The following is a 27,858-nucleotide window of genomic DNA, read 5'->3' as shown; positions in this document are numbered from 1 at the left end:
GCACTGACCACTATGGAAAGTGAGGCATTGAAGGTCAAATGATTTTTCTTAGTATTATATAATTTGTAGGCATTCACACTGAGGCCTTCTTAATTCAAACTCCAGTCTAGCCACTATGTCATACTACCTCTAAAAAGAGTTCAACAGAAGCTGGACTGTTTTTACAAATGTTTATAAGCATTCAATGTTTATATTCACCTGAATACAAGCAACAATTTCTCATAAGGAATTGTACATGTATAAAAATCAAGATGTAGCCACATTTTACATATTAAAAATGACACACTAGTTCTTTAACAAGAAAGAGTAAAGAAAAATGAAAGCCTACTTGACAAGATGAATGTTTGAAAATTTTCTTGTGAATATGTAGTTATTTAATCAGTCCAATCTCAGTTAAAAAATTCTGTATTTTGAAAGACTATTATCCACAAAAGAAATTTGTTATAAAGAAGAAATTCTATGTCTTTTATTTACAATCTTCTCTATGCTAACTCAGCAATATTTAAGGGCATAGCAAAAGGTACAACTTTCACCACTGATAAAAAATACTGAACCTAAGTCACAATAATTGTAGAGTAGAAATTTATAAAAATAACAAAAATGCAACAACACAGAAAGTCAAGATTCACTCTCATCCACATCTTTGTCTGGGTCTTGCTCTGCAGCATCCTTTTCTTGCTGTTGTTTCTTCCAAAGTTTGGCCATCGCCAGCAGTTTGAGATTGGGCTGGTTGGCAGCATCTTCTGGAAAGATATAATCGTAGTACTCTTCCCAGCCAGCATCAGACTGAAGAGAGGAAAACAAAATGAAACAGATATACCTTAAATATCTTTCAGCCACTTTAATTGGAATACTTTTGCAATGCACAATCCTAGTCTAATTTTTTGGTCAAAATGACTTTGCTAGAATATACTGTCAGAAATTTGGGAGATAATCTGGTTTATAAAGTAACACAAAACAAAAAATTCTAAGCATATGAGAATTAAGTTTACCAAAAATCCAAAATATCACAATCTAAGTCCAATATTCAATTTAAAAAGCACTTATTAAGTGCATATTGTATGCAGATCTATTTTAAAATTTTTGCCTGTACTTAAACCAATAATCTTGGAGATAAATCCAAAGGTATGGCCACATCAATTTTTTTTACACCAAGCAGTCCTAGATTTATAAATCTTACCCCATCTTCTGCTTGAACTTTTCTTCTCTTCTTTACTTTCTCTGGCATGAGTTTTTCTACTCTCTCCTTATGAGATTCAGTTCCAAATTCATCTTCAAAGTTTCGCCAGGATTCTAATAACATGAGTCTTTCTTCCTTCTCTTCACAGTTTCTCATAGTTTTGTTGGCTTCTTCATAAATTTGTCTGCATTTAGATAAACTGTCTACATTGCCTGCAGACAGTTCAAATTGAGCAAAACTAATCCATACCTAGGAAGAAGTTATTATGGAATCAAATTAGGTAGACAACCAGTCATTGAAAACAAAATTCCATGCTGAAAAAATATACCTCCTGCTTAATTTTCAGTTCCACTGGGAACAAATCATTTTCATATTTAGTAGTAGAAATGATAAAGTGACAAGAGCCCTATAGTAGTAACCCCAAAAGGTCAATTAATGTAAGTATTAATATAAATGTCATTAGTGTTTTTAAGTCTTTTCAAAGTTGTTTATCATCGCAATGTTGTTGCTACCCCTGTCTTGACAGAGAGATGATAATACTCAAAAATCCAAAAGATACATTTTTGGACATGGCCAGTGTGAGAATTGGTTTGCTTGATTATGTGTATTTATTTTTTAAAAAGTTTTATTTCCTTGTTTTTTTTCCCTTTTTTCGATGAGAAGAAAAAATGAGAGGAAAAGAAATGAAAAACCTGTTAATTGAAATCATTTTTTATAAAATGTGTTATAACAAGTCAACATGTCAAATAATGTTAAGTAATTGCTAAAAAAGATGGAGGGGGTGGGGCAGCTAAGTGGCACAGTGGATAAAGTACTGGCCATGGAATCAGAAGACTTGAGTTCAAATCTGGTCTCGGACATTTAATAATTACTAGCTATGTAACCTTGGGAAAGTCACTTAACCCCAATGCCTTACAAAAATCAAAAAAAAAGGAAGAAAGAAGATGGAGGAGGAGTAAGACGTTAAACAAGAAGAAATAGCTTCTTATATCTTCCCCAAAATGGCAACAAGACAGTTTTCAGAAAATTAAAAACACAGAAATAGCTTTAAGGACCCAATTAAGAATTATAGATGAAGAGAAGCAGGGGAAGAAACATGAACTCAATGAACTGATTCAGTAATACTCTGGTAACACTTTTCTATTCTCCAACCTTAAAAAAGCCTGTGATGACTTTTTCTAAGTTTCAGCTCAATGTTATTTTTCATAGTCTCAACAATCTACTTGATAAAGTTAAAATTTCAAAGGCATTTAGACAATTCCCACTCTCTTTAAAAACATTCTGGCAAAACTTTCAAATAAAAGATTAAAATTTCTAACTTAAAGGCTTGGCAAGCAAAGAAATGAACAGTAATTATGAAAAACATGCATATACCTTAACATGCTGTGTTCGTTGAAGCAATTTCCTGTACAGATTTCTTGTTTTTTCAGATTCTTCTTGTTCAATTTCAAAATCAATGTAGGATTTCCAAAGCACCTAAATAAAATAACTAAATATCTCAGTATTTAAACTTAAAAAAAATCTAATATATATTTCAGCTAGACACATTTTTTACTAACATATCTTAGCTTGATAAAAGTACAACTGACAAATCTGGAGAGTCATTTGTACATCTCTTAGAATTTGCTCATATAAGCTAAATGTTTATATATTTTCCCCCTTCTGACTTGAAGAAACAGAACCTTTCTGTCAGGAGAATGTAAATACTTTTAAAATGTTTTTTATCATCTTTTATCTGAATCCCCCAGAATAGTAGAGTTCTGGAAAAATAGTGAAACTATTTAGTTAGATTTCACTTTTGCTCCAGAATATATATACATTTGAATTATCAATAACATTATTAGAAGTAATACTAAAAAATGCCCAAAATAAAATTAAAATTTAAGTACTTTACCTCTGGCATGTCTAAACGTGGCTGGCTAATAGCCAACTCATATATTGCCCGAGCTCTCTCAATATCTCCAAGAATTGTCTCTAACTCAGCAAATTTGATCCATGACGTGCAATTTTCTGGTGCAAATTCTAGGAACTTTTCATAAAGCTTCCGGCACCGATCAAATTCTCGAAGCTGCAACTCCAATTCAATGTAGACTTTAAACAATTTGTTTTTGGGACACTTGCCAATAGAGGTTCCCTATAAAATAATAAAAAAAAATACCATGACTCCTTCAATTCTCTTGCTGTTGCATAACAATGGCCTGTGTGTGTGTGTCCTAGGGATGATTCTGGATGAAATGTGCTATTCATAATCTATTGTCCCATGGCATAAAAACCTTATCAACTAGTTTCTGATAGCAGGTTTAAGTACTCCAAGAAAAGGTCAGATTCTTTTGGATATAAAATGGTTTAATTCTGTTGAATCCTTAATTCTTTCCTAGCTAACTTGGTAATTTTTGCTGTAAGTTATCATTCTTTTCATGTGGTGAACTTTTAAAATTTCAGAAATAAGATAAAATTGGGTAAGGAATTAACAGGTAAATATTTTATTCCAAACTTCTATTTAACTGTATCATTATAACATGGCGTATAAGTGAGTTCCAAAACATATCGTAACTGAACCTCACTACAATTATAAAAAGTTTACTATTTGGAGCAACTACGTGGTGTAGTGGATAGAGCACCACCCTGGAGTCAGGACTACCTGAGTTCAAATCCGGCCTCAACCACTTATTAATTACCTAGCTGTGTGGCTTTGGGCAAGCCATTTAACCCCATTGCCTTGCAAAAAACCAAAGACAGACACAAAGAAGGAAGCAATTTTCGTAAGATCATTAGAATTCAACAAGAAACTGGAGTCCAATATTATTCAAGGTCACAGAGTTAGGAGGAAAGCCTGAATCTGAATGCAGTTCTTCTAACTTACAAAGTCTAATTATTTTCTTGCTTTTATCAGTAAATTGATATCTGATGTACAGTTTTCTATAAATGAAAATTAAATGCAGAAAATACTTTTTTTTAAATTAGGAGACTATAAAAGTAGTTTTCAAATAGTTCATTAGAGAAGCTAATCCTAATAAAGAAAAAAGCAGTAGCCTTTTGGCAGGGAAGATATCCTTGCAATACTGCAAAGTAAACTACATTGATAGAATCAGAAAATTAAATACATACTAAGGGACAAATGATTTTTAGTAATTATAATCTGGTTAGAAATTAATTTTTTTTCAGTTGAAATAGATGACACATTTGTGTTAGCAGACAGAATGACAGGCAATATTAATTTTATCCAAATATCAAGGATAAAACTTTACTCTCTGGTTTTCTGGATAATTTGTGGTCAGTATAAAAATTAGTTTGATCAGTGCATAACAAATCTTTCATGTTTCATGATGTCCTCTTAACTTACCAAAGCTCTTCTGGCAAATGGTAGATTTTTCTGTCTTATTTCAAACTGGGCATATAGTAGCCATATTTTGGCAAATGTAAACTGAAAAAGAAAAGCACAAAAATCTTCTAACTTAAAGGATCTTGAATTAAAAGGCCACTGTTCCTCTTGTGCAGCTAATGATAGTGATAATCAAAAGCACTAGGATATGGTGTGCAGTATTTACTACATTAACACTACCAAGTTCTCTTAATTCCATCAATGGGGTACTCCACGTATAGATTCTTACTGAATCCCTCCTCAATGAGTCCGTTAACACTAGGTGGGCAGCACTCGGAAGACAAAGAAGGCAAAGGCACAATGCCTTGGCCTCAAGGAGTTTAAAATTTACAGAAAGAGACAACAGGCCTATAGGGATGGTAATACAAGATACACTAAGTCGACAAGACTGTGATCTCAGAGAAAAGGTCTTCTGAAGGTGGGACTAGCTGAGTCTTGAAGAAAGTCAAGAGGAAGTGGTGAGTATGGAGAGTCCTAGGAAGACCAACAAGAAGGCAAGAGAGATAAGAGAGTAAAATTTGAAAGAAAAGAAGGAAATGATTGTAAAGCACCTGAAAATGCCTAACAGAAAATTCTATATTTGCGCCTGGAGGTAAAAAGCAGTCACTGTCATTTACTGAATAAGGTGGTCAGAGTAGACTGTGCTTTAGGAAAAGAACTTTGGCAGGTGAGGATACACTTGGAAGGCCAGAGTTGAAGCCAAGAGACCGAAGAGCAGTTGTGAGTTAATGAAAGGCTATACCAGGTAGGTATGTGAGTGGAGAGGAGAGACAGAAGTGAGAGGCTATGAAGGTAGAAAGGACAAAACTTGGCAACTAATTGGATAATGGAATGAGTGTAAGAGAGGAGTCTAGGATGACACTGAGGTGATAAGTCTAAGTTGATTGGGGTGATGATGATGCCTTTGATAATGAGAGGGAAGTTGGAAAACGAACGTTTTTTAAATTTTTTATTTTTTTATTTACACATTACTAAAATATTCTTGTTTAAGAGTAAACGTAATACCCCCCCAAATATAGAACATCATGAGCAATAGAGAAAAAGTAAATAAAAATAAAATAAATAAAAATAAAAAATGCGTTTCAGTCTGTTCCAAAACCACCAGCTGTAGCAGATGATCACATTCTTTGCAAGTCCATCACAAAAGCTACTTCCATATCTTTCCAACATTCCCATTGCTGATCGCAACTCCCTCCATTCATACTTCACCACTACCATACACTATATTCTCTCTCTCTCCTTTCAATATGTCCCTCTTCTTAAATGTGCTGTAGAGTAGCTGAGTGGAGCAGCAGACTAATCACTGGCCCTGGGGCCAAGAGGCCTCGAGCCCACATACCACCTCTAAGGACCAGCAACCAACCGGCCCTGTGGTCCGGGACAGGCCATCTAATCCCAGCCCCTTTCAAAAAAAAAAGAAAATGTGTATATCTGACCACTCTCCCCCATCACTCAAATCCACCCCTTCCTCCTGTCCCCCTTACTCTTCTTCTTACTCTAGATGTCTATACCCCATTGAGTATATAAATGCTGTTTCCTCTCCTAGCCACCTCTGAGAGGGAAGGTTCCTCATTCCCCCTCGCCTTCCCCACTTCCATATCATTGCAATAGCTCATTGCAATAAAAAAAACTTATCATATGAAATATCTTAGCCTATTCCACCTCTCCTTTCTCTTACTCCTATATTTCCCTTTTAGTCATTGAATCCATATTTACAGTATATCTTCATATTCAGCTCTATCCTGTGCTTCATCTATAAAAAATCCTTCTACCTGCTCTATTAAATGAGAAGTTTCATATGAGCTATCAGTATCATTTTCTATGCAGGAATACATATAGATCATCATCCTCATCATCAAGTCCCTCATATTTTACCCTTCTCCTCTACTCTCTGTGCTTCACCTGAGTCCTGTATTTGAAGATCAAACTTTCTGTTCAGCTCTGGTTGTTTCAACAGGAATGATTGAAATTCCCCCAGTTCATTGAAAGTCCATCTTTTCCCCAGAAGAGGATGTTCAGTTTTGCTGGGTAGTTGATTCTCGGTTGCATTCTGAGCTTTTGCCTTCCAGAATATTACATTACAAGCCCTTAATGTAGATGCTGCTAAGTCCTGTGTGAACCTGACTGCAGCTCCACAATATTTGAAGTGTGTTCTTCTGGCGGCTTGTAATATTTTCTTTTTGATTTGGGAGTTCTGGAACTTGGCTATAATATTCCTGGGGGTTGTTTTTTTGGATCTCTCTCTAGGGGAGATCGGTGGATTCTCTCAATTCCTATTTTGCCCTCTGCTTCTAGGATAACTGGGAGATTTTCCTGTAGGAATTCTTTAAAAATGAGGCCAAAGCTCTTTTCCTGATCACGACTTTCAGGTATCCCAACAATTTTTACATTATCTTTCCTGAATCTGTCTTCCAGATCAGTTGTTTTTTTTCAATGAGAAGTTTCACATTTTCTTCTAATTTTTCATTCCTTTGGTGTTGAAGTACTGTGTCTTGACTTCTTGTAAAGTCAACAGCTTCCTTTAATTCCATTCTATATCTAAAGGATTTGTTTTCCTCAGAGAGCTTTCTTATCTCCTTTTCCATCTGGCCAATTCTGCTTTTTTTTAAAGCATTCTTCTCTTCAATAACTTTTTGAACTGTTTTATCCATTTGACCTATGCTGGGTTTTAATATGTTATTTTCTTCAGCATTATTTTGGATCTCCTTGACTAAGCTGCTGGCTTCTTTTTCATGTTTTTCCTGAATCTGTCATTTCTTTTCCCAATTTTTCTTCTATCTCCCTTACTTGATTTTCAAAGTCTTTTTTGAGCTGTCATAGCCTGAGCCCAATTTCTGTTTTTCCTGGAGTCTTTAGGTGCAGAAGCTTGTACTTCCTCATCTTCAGATCGAGTATTTTGATTCTTCTTGGGATCATAGACAATGTATTTTTCATGGTGTTCCTCTTTTTTCTCTGTTTTGCTCATTCCCCAGCCTGTGCCTGGTTTTGGGGTGTTTCCTGAGCTTTGGAGTATTATTGGAACACCCCCCACAAGGACTTCAGTATGTGAGGCTCTGACTGCTCTCCTGGTCTGTGAAGGACTACAAGGACCCCTCTGCCACGCTATAGTCCTGTTCCAGGAAAAGAGGACAGACAGATGTCTCCCTTCAGTGGGCTGAGCACTCAGGGTGCAGCTGCCTAGAGGCTCCTGCTGGGCAACTCCTCAGACCTGCTTCCATTTCCTGGATCTGAGCTGCCAAAGCTGTGCTGAGTGCTATGACCCTGCTGAGAGCCTGGGCTTCACAAAATGCCAGGGCTGCACTGAGGGCCACGGCTTCGTACTTACTCTGGCAAAGGTTTCCCTGCTGATCTTCCAAGTTGTGCTTGGTGCTCCCTGGGGTACAGGTCAGGAAACTGCTTCTGTTGCTGGGAGCTGGCATTCCCAGGTGCCCTGAGGCTGTTCCTTCAATCTGGTGGGGGCCACCCCTCTAACCCCATGGAACAGAGTTTTTCCATGTTTTCCATGGGCTGGAGAATTGCCTCACTGGATCTGTGAGTTCTATCTCTCGAGTCATAATTTTAAGATTTTTGAAATATTTTGGAGAGCACACGTAAGAGAGGCTCTTCTGCCGCCATCTTGCCCCCCCCCCCCCCCCCAAGGCAAGAGCATTTAATGGTAAAGAATGAGTTTGGTTTAGGGCACATTGATGCTCACTGTTCATTGTTTGATACGTTCAAAAGACAATTCAAGACTGGAGCTCAGAATCTAAGTTAGAGCTGGATATATGGAATTGGAAATCACTTTCATGAAGATGATATGGACCTATCTGCCAAGTAAATAGGAGAAGGGGGCCCAGGACAGAGCCTTGGGAGACACCTAGGGTTAGTGGACATGACATGAATGAGGAACCAGAAAAGAGTGATCAACAGTGTCAAAAGGCTACAAAGTTCACAGGGTGCCCAATGAAGGGATTATAGCTATAAAGTAGTTAACCTAGTGATGAACTTTTCCAAATTTAGCTAATCTGCTCTCTGATAACAACAAAAATGGGTAAAATGCACTGACCAACAAAGAAACCTAGTCACTTTAAGGAGAAAGCATTGTTTTACATTGATCATTTACAATAATAATTATTATTCAGTCTTTGGGCTGAGATGAAATGGAAACAGTTTCATAGCCAAATGCAGTGAGATAACACTGATTTGCTCAATAAATATTTCCTTAAACGTGGCTTTGTTCATTCAGTAACCTCCTCTCTGGACTGATTTCTCTCTTGTGCCTTTCCTCCAATGTCCAGCTCATGCCTGTGTTTATTTCTTTGACTAATCCTGCCCACAGTACTTCCCCTCACCTCCTAGAGTGCTAAGTCCCAATAAAAATCATTGGTAAATACCAGATACATCCTAGTGAAATTATGAACTTTTTTTACATGGGGCTGTCTTATTTTCCCTAATTGAGTATGTGAGCTCCTGGAGAACAAGGTCTATGTCTACTGCTCTGAAACCACCACTCTGCCTACAACTGTGCTATATCTTTAACAATTAATAAGATACACAAAAGGAGGAACTATATTTCTCAGAGATAGATTTTCTTAACCACTTTGGAATTTATACAGTTCAGTTCAACATCTATTAAGCACTTAAACTGCACAAGGCACTTAGAAGTAGTAGATAACAAAGGAGAAAAATAGTACAGACTTTACTCTGAAAGTGCTAACTGACAATTTAGCTGGAAGTATAAATCACATACAATTAGATGGTGTTGACGTAAATTAGAATATAATGATTGTGTAGGGCAGGTCAGAGTGTCATGAAAAATTTGAAAAGATTCAGAGGTTATTTCATGGAGGATGTAGCACCTGATCTAATCCTTGAAAGGAAAGGAAAGAATTCCAAAATCAATGATGTAGAGGAACTCCATTCAAAATGGAAAGAAGCAAGTGAAAATGAGCAAAGGCAAGAGAGGATAGGTCAATACCAGGATGCAGCAGTATAAAGATTAGCTTGAACACAGAATGATGGAAAGTTATATGAAACAAGAGCAAAAAAGATGGTCAGTCAGATTACAAAATTCCTTTAATAATAAGTATACTTAAATATAGTGGCAATGAGAAGTCACTATAGTTTTTGAGAAAGTTACAATAGACATAGGTGGTGGCACTGGGAAACTGGAACTCAGAGAAGAGGTTCAAGAGTAAATATATGGATTTGGAACTCATTGGTTAATTGAAGTCATAGGAATGAATAAGATTGGCAAGAGGAAAAAGAAGTAAAAGCCTAAAACAGAACCCTGAAGGACACTCAAACTTAGAGGAAGAGGAAAGAAACTGTTTAGGAGAAAGAAACATACCTTTTCATGAGGAATCAGTTTCAGACAAGCTTGATATACCTGTCTGGTCCTCTCTGGATCCTATAAACAAAGAACAGAAACTTTTAGTAAAAATGTTTTTTTCTTTTTTTATTTTTTTGCAGTGGGTCTAATTTAAAAATATACAACCAAAATCTAAACTATTTTTAGATACCTATGTTTTCAAAACACTCATTTATTCAAACGTTTCATTTATGGTAAAAATAAAATGAACTACCTGAGTTTCTTTGAAGAACTTTTTTCCTTATCAGCAGAAATAAAACTGTTCAGTATTTCTGATCAACAATAAAATGCATATGTAAGTATACACATGTGTACATGTACACACACAAATAATTTTTTGCTGAGATCATCAGAACACAAATTCCTACCACCTCCATCTCCCTCCCCAGCCCAGATAATTTAACCAACTAATTTTTCTTGGATATATCATGTATCGCCTGATATGCACTCAAAGTAAAAACTTATGATTTAATTATGACCTTGATGAAAATTAATATGAAAGCCCAAGAGAAAATATATTTCATTAAACAAAGTCTTTAGGTTTATTCATTTTACATATCAAGCAGCATCACTCTACAGCATAAGAGAAAAACTTCTGAAAATGGGAAGATTTTGAAATATGAAAATGAAATTATCATGTACTTGAAGATTACTATATCTTATATATTATAAGTATGGGCTTCCTGGCATCTAAAGCTTTATTCTCCAGTTTGAAAGAGTCCAAAGTGAACCACAGGGAGTTACCCTACATGCAATGATTTGTTTCTTTTACCTTTGCCTCCAGCTCTTCATAAAGTGCATAGTTGATCCAGAGGTAAATATAGCGCTTCCAGTGCCTCTTCTCTTGGATTGGTGGCACGTTAGCAATGGCTCTTTCATATACCTCTCGCACAGTGTCTGGTTTTGCATCACTTTCCACCAATCGCAGATAATCAAACCAGGCATCATAATTGTGTGGATTGGCCTAAGAAGAAAACCAGGTCCAGAATCCATCATAAGCTACATTCTACCCTCATTAGGAGGGGAGCGAATGCTGAGGGACTCTCAAGTTATCCAAGCAATATGATTAGAATTATGAGAATTTACAAAATAACTACTTCCAAAGGTCTACAGAACACTTCTCAAGAATTCTGCTTTTTCTTAGAAAATTCCTGAAAGATTTAACAAATAAATGTTAAAGGAGGCAGCCAAGATCACAGAGACTTTTTATTCCCAGGGAGGATACCTCTCTTAATACAGTGCTAAATACTATTGGCTTGTTTTTGTTTCTACCATGTATACTTTTTAAACTTATATTGAGCTTTCAGTCCACAAAATTCTTCTGATCTTCTTAAAATACTGCCAACTATACCCCTCCCTTGTTTTGTCTTTTTGGTTTTTTTATTAAATTTTATCTATTTAATGCAATGAGGTTAAGTGACTTGCCCAAGGTCACACAGCTAATTGTGCCTGAGTCTGGATTTGAATTCAGATCCTCCTGACTCCAAGACCAGTGCTATATTCACTGTGCCACTAGATGCCCTGAAATCAATTACTTTAATAAATTTTATTAGTGCTTTTTGTTTTTACATCAGTTATTTGTAAAATACCATCCACTCACCTTCCAGAATTGAATTTTCCCTTGTTAAAGTTAAACAAAAACAATGGATACAGAGCCTATATGCAATAGTCAATTCTTAAAGTCTCTACACAAAGTACAGTTTCAGGTTTTTGAGTTTGGAGGAAGCAAAATTTTTTAATACAAATATAGATTTTTAAGTTTTTTGATTACAGCAATTAAAATTCTTTTGAATTTATTTATTTATTTATTTGCAGCTTTTGCAAGGCAAATGGGTTAAGTGGCTTGCCCAAGGCCACACAGCTAGGTAATTATTAAGTGTCTGAGACTGGATTTGAACCCAGGTACTCCTGACTCCAGGGCTGGTGCTTTATCCACTGCACCACCTAGCCGCCCCAATTCTTTTGAATTTAAATTGAACTTATTTACAATATATTAGGAGGGGAAGTAACTGCATTTTTGGTAGGGATCACAATTTAGGCATTTAAAAAGAAACTTAAAACATTTCTATTCTAGGACCAGTTTCTGAAACTTCTTTGAATGGGAATGAATGATTGAGATTATATGCAGTACAAAAGATCATAGGATACAAAAAAAGCTCTTTTGGACCCACTTTCAAAAATCACTTTAAATGTATTCTGAATTCAAATTCAATAAACATTTTCTAAACACCATGCTAGAAAAGATGCTTGGTATACAAAGATAAAAAATGAGATAGTTTTGCCCTTAGGGAACATAACATTCAGCAAAAAGATGTAAGAAGTCTCAACATTTACATCAGTAACTGTAATACAACTTAGAAGGTTTCATTAGCTATCACTGTAGGGGGACCTTGAAGAATACAATATATCAGAACAGAATTTATAAAATAAATAAAAAAGTAAATATAAGGCAGATAGGAGGGCACTAGTAGTTGGGGAGGTAAAGAAAGACTTTCTGTACCAGGTAAAATTGATCTGCCTCTTGAAGACAGAATATACTATGAAAAGGAGAGAGTACATATAAGACAAGGGGAATGGCCAGTGGAAGGATCCAAGGAAGGGATATAAAGTGCTATGTGTGAAAAACAGAGTCCTTTTTGGTTGAAAGTGTGAGAAGAGGAGTCATGTATAATGAAGCCAGAAAGCCAAGTTGGGACCACGTTGTAAAGGGTTTTAAAAGCTAAAAAGGGGTTTATGTTTTATCCTACAGACAAAAGGAAGTCTCTAAAATCTGACAAAAGGAATGACATGTTCAAACATGTTCTTAAGGAAAACACCTTTGACTGCTCTATGAACTTTGGATTAGAGAAATCTGAGGCAGAGAGATATCAATTAGGAGGCCATTGTGCCAGGGCAGGCAAGAGGTGGTAGTTGTGTGAAGAGAAAGAACAGTTTGGATATGAGCTAGAAGTACTAAAATGTGGCAACTGATTGGATATGTGGAATGGGGAGCCAAGGAGGCTGCAAACCTGGCAGACCAGAAGACAGTCACATCCTTGAGAGAGACAGGGAAATTCAGTAGTGAGAAAAGTATTTTGGGAAAGATGATGAGCTATTTTGGGAATGCTGACTTTCACAGATTGACAACTGCATCTTTACTGGTCTTGATGTTTCCAGTCTTTATCTTCTCTAAACTATCCTCCACACATAATAAAATAATCTTCCTAAAGCACAGGTCTGACAACATCAGTTCCCTACTCAAAAAAATCTCATCACATTCATGTAACTTGTAGAATAAAAATAAATTCCTCAAACCAGAATCTGAAGTCCTTCACAAAGAGGTATTTACAGATCTTTCCAGGTTTATTTCCTCTTATTCCCTTAGACACATCGGATTCCAGTCAAAGTCATGCTATTACTTCTAACTGAACTCAATATGCTATTTCCCACCTCTGAGTCTTGAGGTACTCCTGTGACTAGCATACACTTCCTTATTGCTTTCACCCTCCTAGAATCCCTGATCTCTTTCAAAGTTCAGCTTGGGTGCCATCTCCTGCAGTTGTTAGTGCTCTCCACCAATTATTTTATATTACTATTTGTATCTATGTAGCATCGCCTCAAAAAATATAGAACCTTAAAGCAGGGACTATTTCATCAGATCTGAGCATGCCACCCTTTATGCTATAAAGGATGCTATGAACCAATTGCTCCCTAATATCGCTAATATAAAATTTAAGTTCCTCTGTTTATCTCTTAATGCCCTTCACTGGCCCAAAGTATTTTTGTAGCCTCACTCATCCTTGAACAATTCATTGATTGTGGTTTCTTTATCTTTAGCATCCAGGTCAGTTCCCTGTAAACAGCAGATGCTTAGTAAATGTTCCTTGAATTGAACTGAATAGAGGAAAGAAGATGTTGTCAATAGAGTAAATGGTAGAGGAAGGTCAAAGAAGATGCAAATGAAGAAAAAAGCCACAGGATTTAATTTTGGCAAGGAAATCAGAGGTGACTGGGGAAAAAAAATCAGTTTCAATAGAGCAGTTAGTCCACAGAGAAACCAGTTTGCAGGGAGTTAAGAAATGAAAAGGTGGTAAGGAAATGGAGTAATAAATGAGGGCATGTTAATTAATCTTTGTAAAGCCTGGCAATAAATGGGAAGAAACAGCATACGGGGCCAACATATTCAAGACTTTGTTTTTTGAAAGCAATGACTACAGACAAAGGGAAAGGAACCAGCAGATAGCAAGGAATTGAAGAATTTGGGAAGAGAGAGAGAGAGAGAGAGAGAGGTTAATGGAGGAACTAATTGGGAGAGAATGAAATAATGGGATAAGGTCAAGATCATAGATTAGCTTTGACAAGGAGTACAGCTTTGAAATTCTTCAGGTAGAGGGAAGGAAAGGTGGGACAGAAGGTTTTGAAGTTTTGATGAGATAATTTGTGAGAGCTCATTTTCAAAGGACTTAAATAACTTTTGATTAGATGAGATAGAATTAAATGACTGTGAAGTTTTCAACAGTTGCTAAGGTGACTATGTAAGAGAATCAGTAACATTGCTGTAGCAAAGACCCAGCTGAAACAGACAGCATGAAGTGGCAATCAATCTAATCCCAACAGTTTCCCGCCTGCCTTAAATAATACTCTGCTGCTTGGGGAAAAGAACAGGGAAGATATTACTAATACAGGTACACTCACCTTCACCTCCTGTTCATACTGGAATCTCCGTTTGCTTACAATGATGTCTTCAATATCTCGCCTATCACCAAATTTCTTTTCAAAAATTGTGTAATTTTTAAAGAGTTCTTGGGCTTCCTGCTTCGAAATTCTGTCCAAGGCATATTTGTAGATCACTCGTACCCTTTCAAACTACAAATAACAAAAGCTTCAATCAAAATGCTAATATATTTTTAACAACTTATCTTTTCATTTAAAATAACTTTTAAAATTTACCTGACACTTAATTTCAAAGTATCATTTAGATAGAGGATTGAAAATGATCAAGATTATGTAATGATGCAAGATCCTTTTCTTCCATAACCAATATCACACACAGATCCACCTAATTGATGCCTCTAAATCTTAGTAGAAATTCATTATGAATTGCTGTTGATCAAATGATCAACAGGCTTCTGTTGTTAATTCCCTAAGTTTTATTTGGCTGATTCTTAGAAGACAAGCATATGCCCTTCCAACAAGCAAGAACTTGTGTTTTAACAGCACAGTCTTTGCCACAAATACCACCATATCACCAGTCATCAGAATAGGATTTTAGTGTAAGTTTGCTATCAGATTAAATGACCTCTCTGTCACTCAAAGTCTGAAAACTTGCCAATTTTCTGTGGACTAATGTACAAACTTCTTAATCTAATATTCAAGGCCGTTTCCTGTAATTCACCTATTCTTCAAGCCTTATTTTCTATTATTCCCCTTCCCTCTCCATCCAAGTCTAAATGCTTCAGCAGGCAATCTTACTCAGTACCTTTGCTTACTCTAAATGTACCCATGTCTTCGATTCAAAGGCCCAGTTCAAGTATAGCCCCTTGGAAGCCTTCCCTTTCTAACCCAGTCCTCAAAGACCTTAGTTCTTACCATCAAATAAACCCCTTTCTTTAGTGTAAATGTTGACTACATGCCTTATTAAAATAATTACTTCTAAAAAAGATAAAAGAATAATACAAAATGAACATCTATTTAATATGCAGGTAAGCAGAAATTTTATACAAGTCATTCTTCATGATACACAGAAATTTCAAATATACTTACTTCCTTCTGATTTTCTTCAAACTTTGCAAAAGCTACATAGAGATGTTCATCCATATGCTCATCTCCAAAGAACTGAACAGCTCTTTCATATACTTTCCTTGCATGAGCAAAGTAGCCATGTTTTTCTTCAAAGCGAGCATACTTGATCCAGTTCTTAACATCAGGGTGCACAAGGACAAGTACAGAGAAATTAAGGAAATGCTAGCCAGTATATCAGTGGAAACTTTTGCAAGTCTAATGACCAGTAGAACCAAAATGCAATAACTAAAACTCATAAATATTTAACTATTCCCTAAGGCATGATTTTTTGGTGACAAGGATTGCCCCTCCTTTTTTTGCTTTTGCAGTCTGGAAAAGCCTATGGACTTCTCTGAAAAATATTTTTTTCAATGCCCTGCCTAAAAGGAAAAGCATTGCAAACCTTTTATAATGAATTACAATTATCAAAATCTTTTTTTTTAAGTTTGTTAAGTTTAGATTAAGAATTTCTGCTTTAGAGAGAAAAAAACGCAGACTGATCATGAAATTTAAAACATAGACAAAGAAGACCAAAAATGAAAGATAGAATGGATTCATTAAACAAACATGGATAAGATTTTTCTAATATGGATCTGAGAAAAGGAATACTGGAAGCAGCACTTGAAAAGGATCTATGTCTTCTGTTGAAAGCAGCATAACTTCCAGCTTATGGTATTGGGAAAAGCACTGATCTTATAACTGAACATTCAAATCCTAGCCTTGCCACTTAAAAAAAGACCTTGGATAAGTCACTTTATTTTTATGACTTTGTGACCCTATTATAGTACTTACTACCTGTTTCACAGAGTTATTTAAAGAAAAAAGTTTTGTAAATTATAAGATAAATGATCACATTATAAAAAGAATAGAAAGAAAATTAATGCCTTGAAAATATCACCAAGAATTTCTCAGAATTTTGCTATGCCTTAACAGCACCATCTTTCTAGAAACATATAGGTTGTAAATATTTAATCAGTATCCTTAACTGCTTACCCAGGAAATAAATGCTTCCAAGTATGTGCAAGTTAATGTCTAAGAGATACATAGCATATATTTCATAATCAAATAATAATAACAATTTTTCAAAGGATATATCTTTCATAAATGCCACGTGCCCGATCCACCTCTTTATATCTTAGTTCAAAGTTGATATAGGAATGCCAGGCTTGCTCCTCAGGCTGCCATTCCATCCAGCGTTCAAAGACTTGTCGTCCTCCAGCAATATTTCCCAACATCTCCTCCATATAAGTGTATTTGTACCTGTAACAAAATCATTACAAGATAATTACTGAAATCAAAATGATTTAGGAAGAAATAACCTTGGAGACTTTTTATTTTATTAATGTTTTTAATGAGACAATGACTTAAAAGGCTTTACTGTCCAAAAGAATAAATAAAACAATACTATCTCCTATTAAAATATCTTCCAAGTAGATGGTTAAAAATTTGTTTCAATAAGGAGTTCTTCTGTATAAAAGTATAGTAGCTAATCTACTAAGCTACATAAAAACAAATCATATTGTCATAACTTTACCAGAACTGGTTGACCCGGGGAAGAGTTGTGATGGCTCGATCCCAGATATTTCGGGCATGATTGACTTGGCGATTCTTCATTTCCATTTCTGCATATTTTAGCCAGAGAGTGATATTTCGGTAGTCAACATCTAAGGCACGCTCGTATATGGAACGGGCCCTGTAAGGTAACATTTTGAGGGGGAGAGTATATAAAATTTGACAACTACATTTCAGGTAACTATCTGAAATACCTTATATAACTTGGTTGAAATATTCATCTTACTAGTGCAGATGGATAATATCTTCTACAACTAAAAGTTTTCAAATCATTTTCAAATCCATTAGCTTCTTTCATCATCACCCATGAAATGAAGTTCTTATACATCTAAATTTTACCTTTGAATTTCTTTTAGACTCTCTTCCCATTGTGCATATTTTATCCAGTTACTAATCACAGTTCTATTTTTCCTTATGTTGTCTTCAAAAGTCTAGTGGAAAGAGAAAAGAATCAACTCAAATAAAACCAATTAAAAGTGAAATTTATTTTGGTTCAAATCTTAGACTAGTAAAAAAGTAATTCAAGAAATCACATTCTAAAACCTCTGAAGATAAAGGAACCTATGAAAGATAGATATCTTGAACAAATCCTTATGATTCCAAATGCCATCAAGGACAACAAGAAGAAAAATCACAGAATATATATACAATCATTAACAGTGTTTTAAAAATCTTAATGCTTATATGCTGTAATAATGCTTAGTTAAAGCAGATTTTATCAGGCACACATTTAATTATTTATTTTATTTAAAATGATTATGTAAAAGCATTTAAAATAAGAAATTACATAAAACCTTAACATTTACTAAAATCACATCAAACAAACTGCTGTGCATTTAATGAAAGCAAAGTATGCAAAACCTCTTGTGGAGAGCAAGTATCTCATTCTAATTAACATGTTCTCTCTCTAGCCACCTATTTTATTTCAAGTCTTAACATTAAAAAAATTCTTATTATAATCTCATTCCTTTAGTGCACTGAATTAATTCTGGTTATAAAACAGAACAAGAAGAGTTTGTTTATTTAGGTAAAATCTAGTTGGCTGAGAATTGTGACAAAATGAATGTCCTTAAAAGGCCATGAAATGTTGGAATTCATTAGTGCCAGAAAAATCCCTGGTTTTAAGATCAGTCCTAACTATGTGATCTTAATTACATCACTTAAGATTTCAGAAACTCCATTTCTTCATTGTAACATGATGATAACACTAGGAGTGAGGCAGGGCAATGATTTGAGTGTTGGGTCTAGAGGCAGAAGGATCCGAGTTCAAATTTCACTTCAGATAATTACTAGTTGTATAACTCTGGGTAAGTTACTTAATCTGTAAATTTCCACAATAGAACAATGAGGGGAGAATAAGAGCACCTCTCTCTTAAGGCTGTTGTGAGGATTAAAATGAGACAATATTTATAAATTGCTTTATTCAGAACCTGGCCCTTAGTTGGATTGTAATAAATGATTTGTCCCCTTCTCCCTTCTCTTGTACTACATATTGTGAGGAAAGCAGTTTGTAAATCTTATGTCAGCTATTAATAATATCCATTTTAACCTCTCTAATCACAAAGTATAAGAAACTTCTCTTAATCAACAATCTGTATAACTCATAGCACTCCCCTGGAAGGCAAAAGTATGTTTTTTTTATTTACCTTTCTTTTTCTTAGTTTATAATCATTTAATTCTTCTTCATCTGTGATCTTCTGCTGAGGAGGTGGTGGAAGAAGCTCAAGCTCTCTTTCTTTAGCTTCTCTTAAAAGCTGTTCTGCTGTGATCTGTACTTCAGCAGGGGCTTTGTTTTTCACCTTAAAAATGAAACAGATTTACTTTTGGTGTCTTCATTTTCCACTACAAAAAAAGTTTCAAATAATTATTTCTGTAAGTAACATATGTAAATATGTATACATACATTTCTGGATCATATTATAAGGTATCTTATTTGGGAACTTATGTTTTCACTTTATGAAATTACATATAATGCTTTACTGCTTCTCCCTTAGTTTTGTCTTAAGGGAAAGTTATTTTTTTTGTCCTTCAGTCTCATCAGGGAGATGATGCCAAGACAGGCAAGTGAGGAATTAAACTAGAGGTGCTGTGTGAAGTCACTAAGCCTCACTTTCTCCTCCAGAGCTGAGTCCTGTGGCTAAATATGGATCAGGACAACTAGCAATAGCCCGGGGGTAGTGGGAGACTTGAGCTTTCAAAAGTTCTTTCCCAGGTCACAGTTTGAGTGAGGCAATGCCTCATTAAAGTTAGATAAGAGAGATATGAGGCAAAGAGACCAAGCATGAGCACTTCCAAAAAAGAAGAAAAAAAAACTTGTTGGGAGGAAAAAGATATCTCCATAATTAGGGCAAGTGAGAAAGAAAAGAAGCCTCTTGAGAAGGGAGGAAGGTAAAGTGGGAAGGAAGAACAAAGGGAAAGAGGGGAGAAAGAAACAGGCTAAGGGTGTCCAACCTTTTAGCTCTTCTGCCAACAAAAACCCCTCAAGGACTGCATACAGAATTCCCATGCAATACAATTCTCCGCCAAGGAGCACAACAACAAATGGGAGGCATTTGCTTCAAGTGATTTTATATGTGATTTTAAAGAATTGAAAGGGACTTAGTACAATATGGAGATTACCTATCGGACATAATGGAAATAGACTTTAAGGCCCCAAATCCATCCTATATCGCTTAATGTTTGTATCACTTACCTCCCAAAACAACGTTACTTCATAAAATTGGGGTTGCTGATGCCCAAGGACTGACTTCCTGGGGTTTGCACACACGCAAAGGCCAATAGACCCCAGCAAGTCAGGGTTTTGAGCTGTGAAATCCTAGCCTGGGGTCCCATGGACTGGGTTTCCAGGTCTGCAAGTTCTATCGTTAGAAGATTAGTAATTGGAGGTTCTTTGTGTTTATGAGACGTGAGGATCACATTTAGAGTATTATTTAAAAAGCCCAAGTCTCCCGCTGCTCAGTAAGTGTTACTTCCTACTGGTTTTTAAAAAACAAAAAACAAAAACAAACAAAAAGGCCTTTCAACTTAGCCCCAGGCTCGCTTCTAGAAGGTTCCCCGTTGACAGACGCTTTCTTAACGCCTCTACCACAGGACTGGGGAGCTTTCTCTCCGTCTCCCCCGCCTCGTCCTTCGCAGACGGCCCCGTGGGCCCCCCCTACCTTCGCCACTTTGGGGATCCGCTGCTTTCCGGCTGCGGTGGAGGCTGCCATGTTTGCGTGGCTTAGGCCCGCGACCCCTTCAGAACCAGCCCCAAGACTGCCCGAAGCTGCCCCAACTCTTCGAGCGCCCACAGGAAAAACAACCAAGCCTGCAAATCCAAACCGGAACCCGGAACCGGAACTGTCGTCATCGAGGCTTGACCCTTCACCCCTTAGCGACTTCCCCTTAGTCAACACGTGACGGAAGCGACGCTGTTTCTATAGTAACCGGCCTTCAGTTGTCCAGAGAGGAGACGGTTGGAGCTGGAGGTGAGTCAAGTTAAGAGTGATTCGGCTCGATAGAGCGGAGGGTTTGCACGTAGTCACACGGTGGCGTACTCTTTGTGATTTGGGGTCAAGGGGTCTGGGTGACAGGTATTCCAAGCGAGGACGCCTTGCCCGGAATCCTGGAATCGCGCCCAGCCCACTCGGAGGGGGGAGGAGGAAAAGGTCCGCCTACCACTCCCAGAAAGCAAAGCAGCACCATTTAAAGACATACGCCGTCTCGCGCTGTGCGTGTGGAGCGTGATGCATCTTGGGTCTTGTAGTCCCAAGTCTCTGGAGCGTGATGCATCTTGGGTCTTGTAGTCCCAAGTCTCTGGAGCGTGATGCATCTTGGGTCTTGTAGTCCCAAGTCTCTGACCCTTTCCGCGGGAGTGGATGGGGAGGAGGGGAAGGGCCGGGTGTTGGGTCTGGGGAGGACTGAGGGAAAGGGAGGAGAGGCAATACACCGGCACGCGCGTCCTCCTGTGTACTTGGCGCCACGTACTTTACCTCTGCAATCCTGCGATTCAGGGCTGTCATCCCCGTCTTACCACGGAGGACACGGAGGCAGCTGAGGCCATCCGCCACCCGGCGTCTGATGTGTGTCTGAGGCGGGACTCGAACCCAGACTTTCCGGAGCACTCTGCTGCTCCAAAAATACCTAACGACTCCTAACGCAGCTTAATGCTTTATTATCGTTTTAAAAGTAGGATTGCCCTCATCCCCACCCCCTCGGTAAACAGCTACCGCAACCATCCCTTTGGTCATTGAGGCAAATGGAATATATTCCAGCCAATTTTGCAGTATTTAGTGGTGAAACTATATATGGCGCAGCTGTAACAATTGTTATTTCAGTGCAATTCTCAGTGACCTCTTTTCTGAGGGGTTTTCTTGACAAAGATACAGGAGTGGTTTATTGTTAACCCTTCTCCAGCTCATTTTACAGATGAGGAAACTGAGGCAACCAGGTTGAAGTGAATTGCCCCGGGGTCAGCCAGCTAGGAAGTGTCAGATGAGTCTTGTTGACCTCAGGCTTCTTACTCTTTCCACTTTGCCACTGAGCTGCCCTATTCTATGACCCTATAGATGTCATTTTAAGATTTAAAAAAGTGCTCTCATATACATCAGAGATAACAACAACTATATGATGCAGTCAGCGCTGCTAAGGGCTAGGCCCATCTAGCCCAAGTCCCCTCATTTTACAGAGATCCGGAGAGAGTCCAGAAGTTTGTTATAGGTTAGATTACATGGCTGACCCAGGGTCGCACAGCTAATAAGTGCCTGAGGTCAACTTTGAACGCAGAACTCCAGGCCCAGTACTCTCTCTCTCTCTTGTGACACCTAGCTACCATTTAGTTATTGCTTAATAAATGCTTGATGGTTGATTGATAGTGAAAGTTACTGGAAAAAAATTGGAACTATGATTAAATTTAAATTAGTGCATTGGAATTATTTGTATTTATATATCTATCACCCTCACCAGCTAGTCAAGACTTGCCTTGATATGTAACCTTGGGCAAAACCTCAGTTTCACCACCTATAAAATGGAAGTAATCATCTAACTCGACCTTATAAGGTTACTATGGAGTAGATGCCTTATCAACCTTACAAGTGCCCTAGTAACATGTGATGCCATTATTCTTGTAAGAGGCACAGACCAAGGGTTGATTGTAGAGGAAGAATCCTACTTGAGTGGATCCTGAAAGGTTCCTAGCAGGTGGGTGATGCAGTGGATAGAGCATCAGCCCTGGAGTCAGGAGGACCTGAGTTCCACTCCAACCTCAAACACTTGCTACTTAACTAGTTGGGTGACAACCTGGATTGCCTCACATCCAGGGCCATCTCAGTTGTCCTGATTCATATCTGGATCCAGATGACTCTAAAGGAGAAATTGAGGTAGCCCATCACTCAAATTCAATTTACTTGCTTGCCATGGCATCACCTTTGATGTCATGGTCATCTTCAAGAATGAAGGACAAACTTCATCACCTACATTTGATTTAGCTAGTATAGAAAGCACCTTTGTTGTATCCATTTTATGAATAGATAGACTGTATTTTTAGAAAGGTAAAGAATTATCCATGGCATAAGCTTGGCCACCCGTGAAAAGGGGGAGATTTAGGGAATAAAGACTTTTCAGCATTCTGGTTTCCAGGGAGAGTTGATCATTTCACCCATGTGCCCTCTAGTGATAGAAATGGGGTAATAGAATAACATTCAGGCAATGGAATAACAACTACTGAACCTAGTAGTTAAACATCTCATTATTCCTCTTCATCCACTCCACTTTCTAGCCAAATTTGACTTTCTTGATTTTACTTTTACTTTACTTTTCCTGAACTCCAGGTCCACCTCCATCCCTTTGTAGGCTGTCCTCTTTATCCCTGTAGGCATCTTAGATCCATTCAAGGTTCACTTAATGTGTTGCCTTCTATGGGAAGTCTTTCTTCATCTCTCTAGTTTTTAAGTATTCCTTCCATTCCATCCATTTATTTGTGTAAAAGAGGACATAGCTAAATAACATGTCTCTGGGACTTGAGTGGAGAATGAACTTAGTACGATCCATATGTGACTGGCAGCCAAAAAAACAGATGTAATATTAATTCAAATGGAAAAGTCCCCCCCAAAAGGTATCAGCCCTGCAATATCCTGTCCATAGCTCATCTGGATTCTTGTGATTTATTCTGCATCTCCCATTTTAGGGAGGGTATTGATAAACTAGAGAATGAATAGAGGAGGAAGGAAGAATGGGATGTCAAGGGTCCTCAAGATCATGATATCTTAGTCAAAGGATCTGGGATATTTTAACTTGGAGAAGAGAAGACAAAGGAGTGGGAGGAGCATGATGATATCCCCAAGTATAGGAATTAGACTCATCATACTATGCCAGAGAGGGTGAGAAACTAGGAAGTCACAGAGGGGCAAATTTGGGGTTGAAATAAAGAAAAACTTAGTAGTAACAAGGTAAGTGATAAAGCTATAGTATGGTCTCTGACCACATCATTTTTGGGCACTGAGGTGGCAAATGGAGGGGTCAATATGATCAATATGATGGATCAAAGTTGGATCAATATGATGAGTTGCAGACACACACACTAACTTTGTGACGCTGTTCAAGTCACTTAACCTCTGTTTGCCTTAGTTACTTCATTTGTAAGGTAGAAATGATATAGGGTTGTTGTGAGGATCAAATGAGATAATATTAGTAAAGTGCTTTGCAAATCTTAAGGGGCCTTTAAAACTGTTACTTATTTTACTTGGAATCTTGTATTTTTTTGGACTCTGGATTATGTAAAATTGAAAATGTTAATTTTTACTTTGCTGAGACTTTGCTATTTTGCTAAGACTTAATAATAATCTAAACAATAGATTTAAGGACCTTTGAGGTTCCTTTCCATTATAAACTCACCCATCACCCATTTTTCTGAAAAACTCAATTAACCTAAGTGGTCAAATTTCATCAATTTAAACTCTTATAGCTACTCCCATCATCTGCATATTAATCTCATCCTTTGAAGAACTGCTCCCATCATCTGAGAATCTTTATCTTAGTGACTTAAATCACTTGTCTTGGCTGTGTTTAAGGGGTCTCAGAAGGAGAGGTTCAAATGATATATGTCATTTATCCCCAGTCAGAAGGAGACTTACCTATGTTGTTAACAGAAATTGCCCTGTCAGCTTGCTAATTGTTATGAAAAATCCTGCCAACCCCACTTACGGTCATCAAATGAATTGATCTTTCTCATTGGTTACTGCTAGCCTGACTAATAAATTGATCATGTTCAGAATTTCACAGTTTATCTTAATTCTACCATAACAATTAGAATTAGAAGTGTTTTGAAGTGGATTGGACTGATGTAGAAAGTAATAAAATCTCCCTTACTAGAGGGAGACAAAGGCTATACGATCATTTGTTGGATAGAATATTCAGGAGATTTTTGTTCAGCTACAGGTTGAACCAAGTGGTTTCTGAAGACCCTTCCAGCTCTCAATTCTGAACATTTTCCTAAATTTGTATAGATGTCTACATATATGTATGTATATATATATATATGTATATATATAAATACATGGGTAGGGAGAGATGGAGACAGAGGAAAAGAGATTGGATAGTCTTTGAAAATAGATAGAAAGGTAGTATTTTTATAGACTCAATTTGGTTTGACATAAATTTCTATGAATTCTTTATCTAAATGCATATACAAATAGATATAATTTTGTTAAAACAAAATTACCCTAAGGCAAAATCAATCACTGATTTTCTTTCCTTTTTATAAACTGAAAGCAGCAGTGAATTTTCCCCCTCACTCCTAACACTCAGATACCTACAATTGTGGTAAATATGCTGAACCAGTAAATATTTCATTTCAGGCTCTTTCTACAACTGCTATATAACATTTGGGAGCAGATTTACTGGCAACAAAGAGCACAGTTGTGGTGCTTTCTAGACAGACCAGTTCTCAGAAACTGTTTGAGCCGACTGAGAAATGTGTCTGATAGCTTGTGGTGACAGCTGACACAATGTACCCCTAGGGAAAAACAGCTAGCCTTATGTGGAAAATATTGTATTCACTCTGTCATTTTGGAAATTGAATTAGTATTTAATATTATAAGTACTGTAACCAAGACAGCTAATCATTTCAGATTTATAGTGGAGTGTTTTCTCTTTTTTTGAAAGGACATAAAATGACAACACTAACTTCTCCAAGAGGAAGGAAAGAATTTGTCCATTGCAGAAGAACAGAATCACAAGATATTAATAGTATTAACTCTCTCATCAGAAAATTTACAGAAAATCTTTTTGGGAGGATTAATATCATTTATCTTCTGTAAGTAATTTACCATCTTATTTAATAACCATTTGTTGAACATTGATGTGGACTCTGCTCTGATCAGATAGCAGCCTGACAGGAACATGAAGCCTAGGTGAGGAGTCACATACACAAAAAATGTCACAAACTTACTAAAGCACAATGTATCAAAAAGTTAAATGGATTGCTCAATCCATGGCTACTTTATATTTTGAGGATTTTGGTGAATGCCATGAAATATTTTTTGACTTGCTGGAAGAATTTGCAGGTAGAAAATTTGAAGCATTCACTAAACTGGCAAATTATCTATAGTTCCTAGTAGGAAAGATGTGACCAGGTTATAAAACTCATGATCCTTTCATTTTTACATAAAATGAATGGCAGATATTTAAATATTTCTCAAAGAGCAAATTGTTTGTTAGTACACATATGTGTGTATGTACACATACATATATATATATATATCATATATACACCTCTGTGTGTATCTATCTATGCATTTTGTAGTCCTAAAATGCATCACAGAAAGATTTCCTCATTCATATTTTAGATATTTCCTTGAATCACAAAATCTGTGACTCCTATATCATATCTCTGGTTAATTTAAAACAACAACAATCACAAACCTTCAAATAGGGACCAGAAAAAAGAGCTATTGGCAGTGGTCCCTTTGCTTGCCCGATTGTCTAGTTGCAGTATTGGGCTCCTATGTTGCATGGGACCATTCCCAACCAGACCTGAGAACTAAGAAAGGGAGGTTTGTTTTTGTATTCATTTTTGTAATGGCATATAAAAAGCAATTTAAAAAAAAGAGTAAACAGCCAAACTGGATTCAAGCACAGCATCCATAACATGACATTGTGACACAGTAGATAGAAAGATGATCTTGGATTCAGAAATTCCTGGAGTCAAGCCCCATGTCTCACTCATGGGATTCTGAATGAGTCTCATCTCCTAGTGCAAAGGGTAGCTAAGACTGAAGAATACTGATATGCTTTAGGAAGAGTTTCCCCTGTGGGGGGTTTCCTATGCCTAAAATCAAAGGGTTGTTTAAAAAAAAATCAAACCTCCCAACAACAACAACAACAGCAACAACAATAAGAATAATGAGTGCTTGTTTTGGAGTCATATCCCAGTTTGCACCTTGATGAAAGCCTGCACCTTACTCTCCATGAAGCAGACTTCCCCCTCACGCTCAACATGTATCTTCTGGCTTACTGCCTTCAAAAGTCAAACACAAACTGCCCTCATCATTTTGCTTCACTTCAGTTCACTTCAGTTTAACTGAATATGTCTTTCCTAGTCAGAACTTTATTTCAAAATAGCATGGTATTCCTTGGCCTAGCACCCCAGCACCTCTCTCGCTACAAGATCTCAGGTTATGATATTCAAAGGCCCTTGAATGATCAGTCTACATAGGAAAAATAAATGAATTCATTTTTCCCACATATTGACTTGTGCAGTTGTATAAACAGTCCAATTGAATTAATCCTTCAGTACATATATCTTATACAGACACTGGAGATGAACAATTGTCCGAGCCATGAATTTAACAGAAAGAGGATAGTAATCAAGATAAATTTGGAAAATTGTTTAACCCAAGCTGTTTTTTTCTAGCAAAGTTCTACTTTTTAATAAAAATATTATATATATATATATATATATATATATATATATATATATATATATATATAAAAATTATGTATTTGTCTAGTGGTACTTTTTAACTCTTAATTTTTGTAAAACATTTATTGTTGGATCATTGATATCACAGCTCCATTTGAGAATTTGAGCACTGAGGTAAAGCTTCAGAATTGTTTAAATATCTGAGTTCGGAATATATTTTCCCATGATTATTGAAAACTTGCAATTCTTTTTTTGAAAACTATTTACTCATATCCTGTGACCATATTAAGGAATGCCCTTTGAGATTATATCTTTATATCATTTTATATATATATATATATATATATATACATATATACACACGCACACATATATATATGTATATGTGTATATATATATATATATATATATATATATACTTTTGCCAATGGTTCTTGATTCAAAGATTTTTTTCTTGAATGATTCAGCAGTTTTTTCTTGCTCTATCTGCTTTGATTTTGTTTGTGTAAACCATTTTAATTTTATGAAGCTTTTATTATCAGTCCTATCCTTTGGTTGGTTAAGAATTCTTTCCCAGGGGCAGCTAGGTGGTGCATTGAATAGAGCACCAGCCTTGGACTTAGGAGGACCTGAGTTCAAATTCATCCACTTAATAATTATCTAGCCATGTGACCTTGGGCAAGTCACTTAACCCCATTGCCTTGCAAAAAAGAAAG

At 36.7% G+C, this 27,858-nt stretch overlaps 2 protein-coding genes across 4 annotated transcripts in view; one reads left to right on the top strand and one right to left on the bottom strand.

The window, feature by feature from the left end:
• Nucleotides 1–439: 439 nt before the first annotated feature.
• On the bottom strand, nucleotides 440–20,593 carry CRNKL1 (crooked neck pre-mRNA splicing factor 1). Its single transcript, XM_074209350.1, has 14 exons — nucleotides 20,403–20,593; nucleotides 18,891–19,043; nucleotides 17,584–17,675; nucleotides 17,207–17,365; nucleotides 16,766–16,932; nucleotides 15,655–15,833; nucleotides 14,587–14,757; nucleotides 10,685–10,876; nucleotides 9,892–9,951; nucleotides 4,524–4,604; nucleotides 3,075–3,314; nucleotides 2,555–2,656; nucleotides 1,181–1,429; nucleotides 440–786 (listed from the first exon to the last, which is right to left on the bottom strand). Exons 1-14 carry the CDS (start codon nucleotides 20,451–20,453, stop codon nucleotides 619–621), a joined length of 2,064 nt encoding a protein of 687 aa, XP_074065451.1. The 5' UTR covers nucleotides 20,454–20,593; the 3' UTR covers nucleotides 440–618.
• A 46-nt stretch (nucleotides 20,594–20,639) lies between these two features.
• Nucleotides 20,640–27,858, top strand: part of CFAP61 (cilia and flagella associated protein 61) — a 351,604-nt gene continuing 344,385 nt past the window's right edge. For all 3 annotated transcript variants that reach the window (XM_074209348.1, XM_074209349.1, XM_074209347.1), the window contains exons 1-2: nucleotides 20,640–20,711; nucleotides 25,384–25,534. In XM_074209348.1, the coding sequence (XP_074065449.1) occupies nucleotides 25,392–25,534 (143 nt within the window). In that variant the 5' untranslated portion in view covers nucleotides 20,640–20,711; nucleotides 25,384–25,391. The remainder of the gene's footprint in view (nucleotides 20,712–25,383; nucleotides 25,535–27,858) is intronic.

The sequence above is a fragment of the Macrotis lagotis genome, chromosome 1 (genome assembly GCF_037893015.1).
Source record: "Macrotis lagotis isolate mMagLag1 chromosome 1, bilby.v1.9.chrom.fasta, whole genome shotgun sequence".
NCBI classification, from domain to species: domain Eukaryota; kingdom Metazoa; phylum Chordata; class Mammalia; order Peramelemorphia; family Peramelidae; genus Macrotis; species Macrotis lagotis.
Note: the sequence above shows the minus strand (reverse complement) of the source record. Positions and strands in the feature narration are given on the sequence as shown.

Excerpts from the sequence above, each read along its gene's own strand:
- CRNKL1 (XM_074209350.1), bottom strand. The coding sequence starts at position 20,453 with ATGGCAGCCTCCACCGCAGCCGGAAAGCAGCGGATCCCCAAAGTGGCG. Across the intron at positions 17,676-18,890 it reads ATAAACTAAGAAAAAGAAAG|ACTTTTGAAGACAACATAAG; the intron begins GTAAATAAAAAA and ends TCTTTCCACTAG. Across the intron at positions 4,605-9,891 it reads AACTGATTCCTCATGAAAAG|TTTACATTTGCCAAAATATG; the intron begins GTATGTTTCTTT and ends TTTCTTTTTCAG.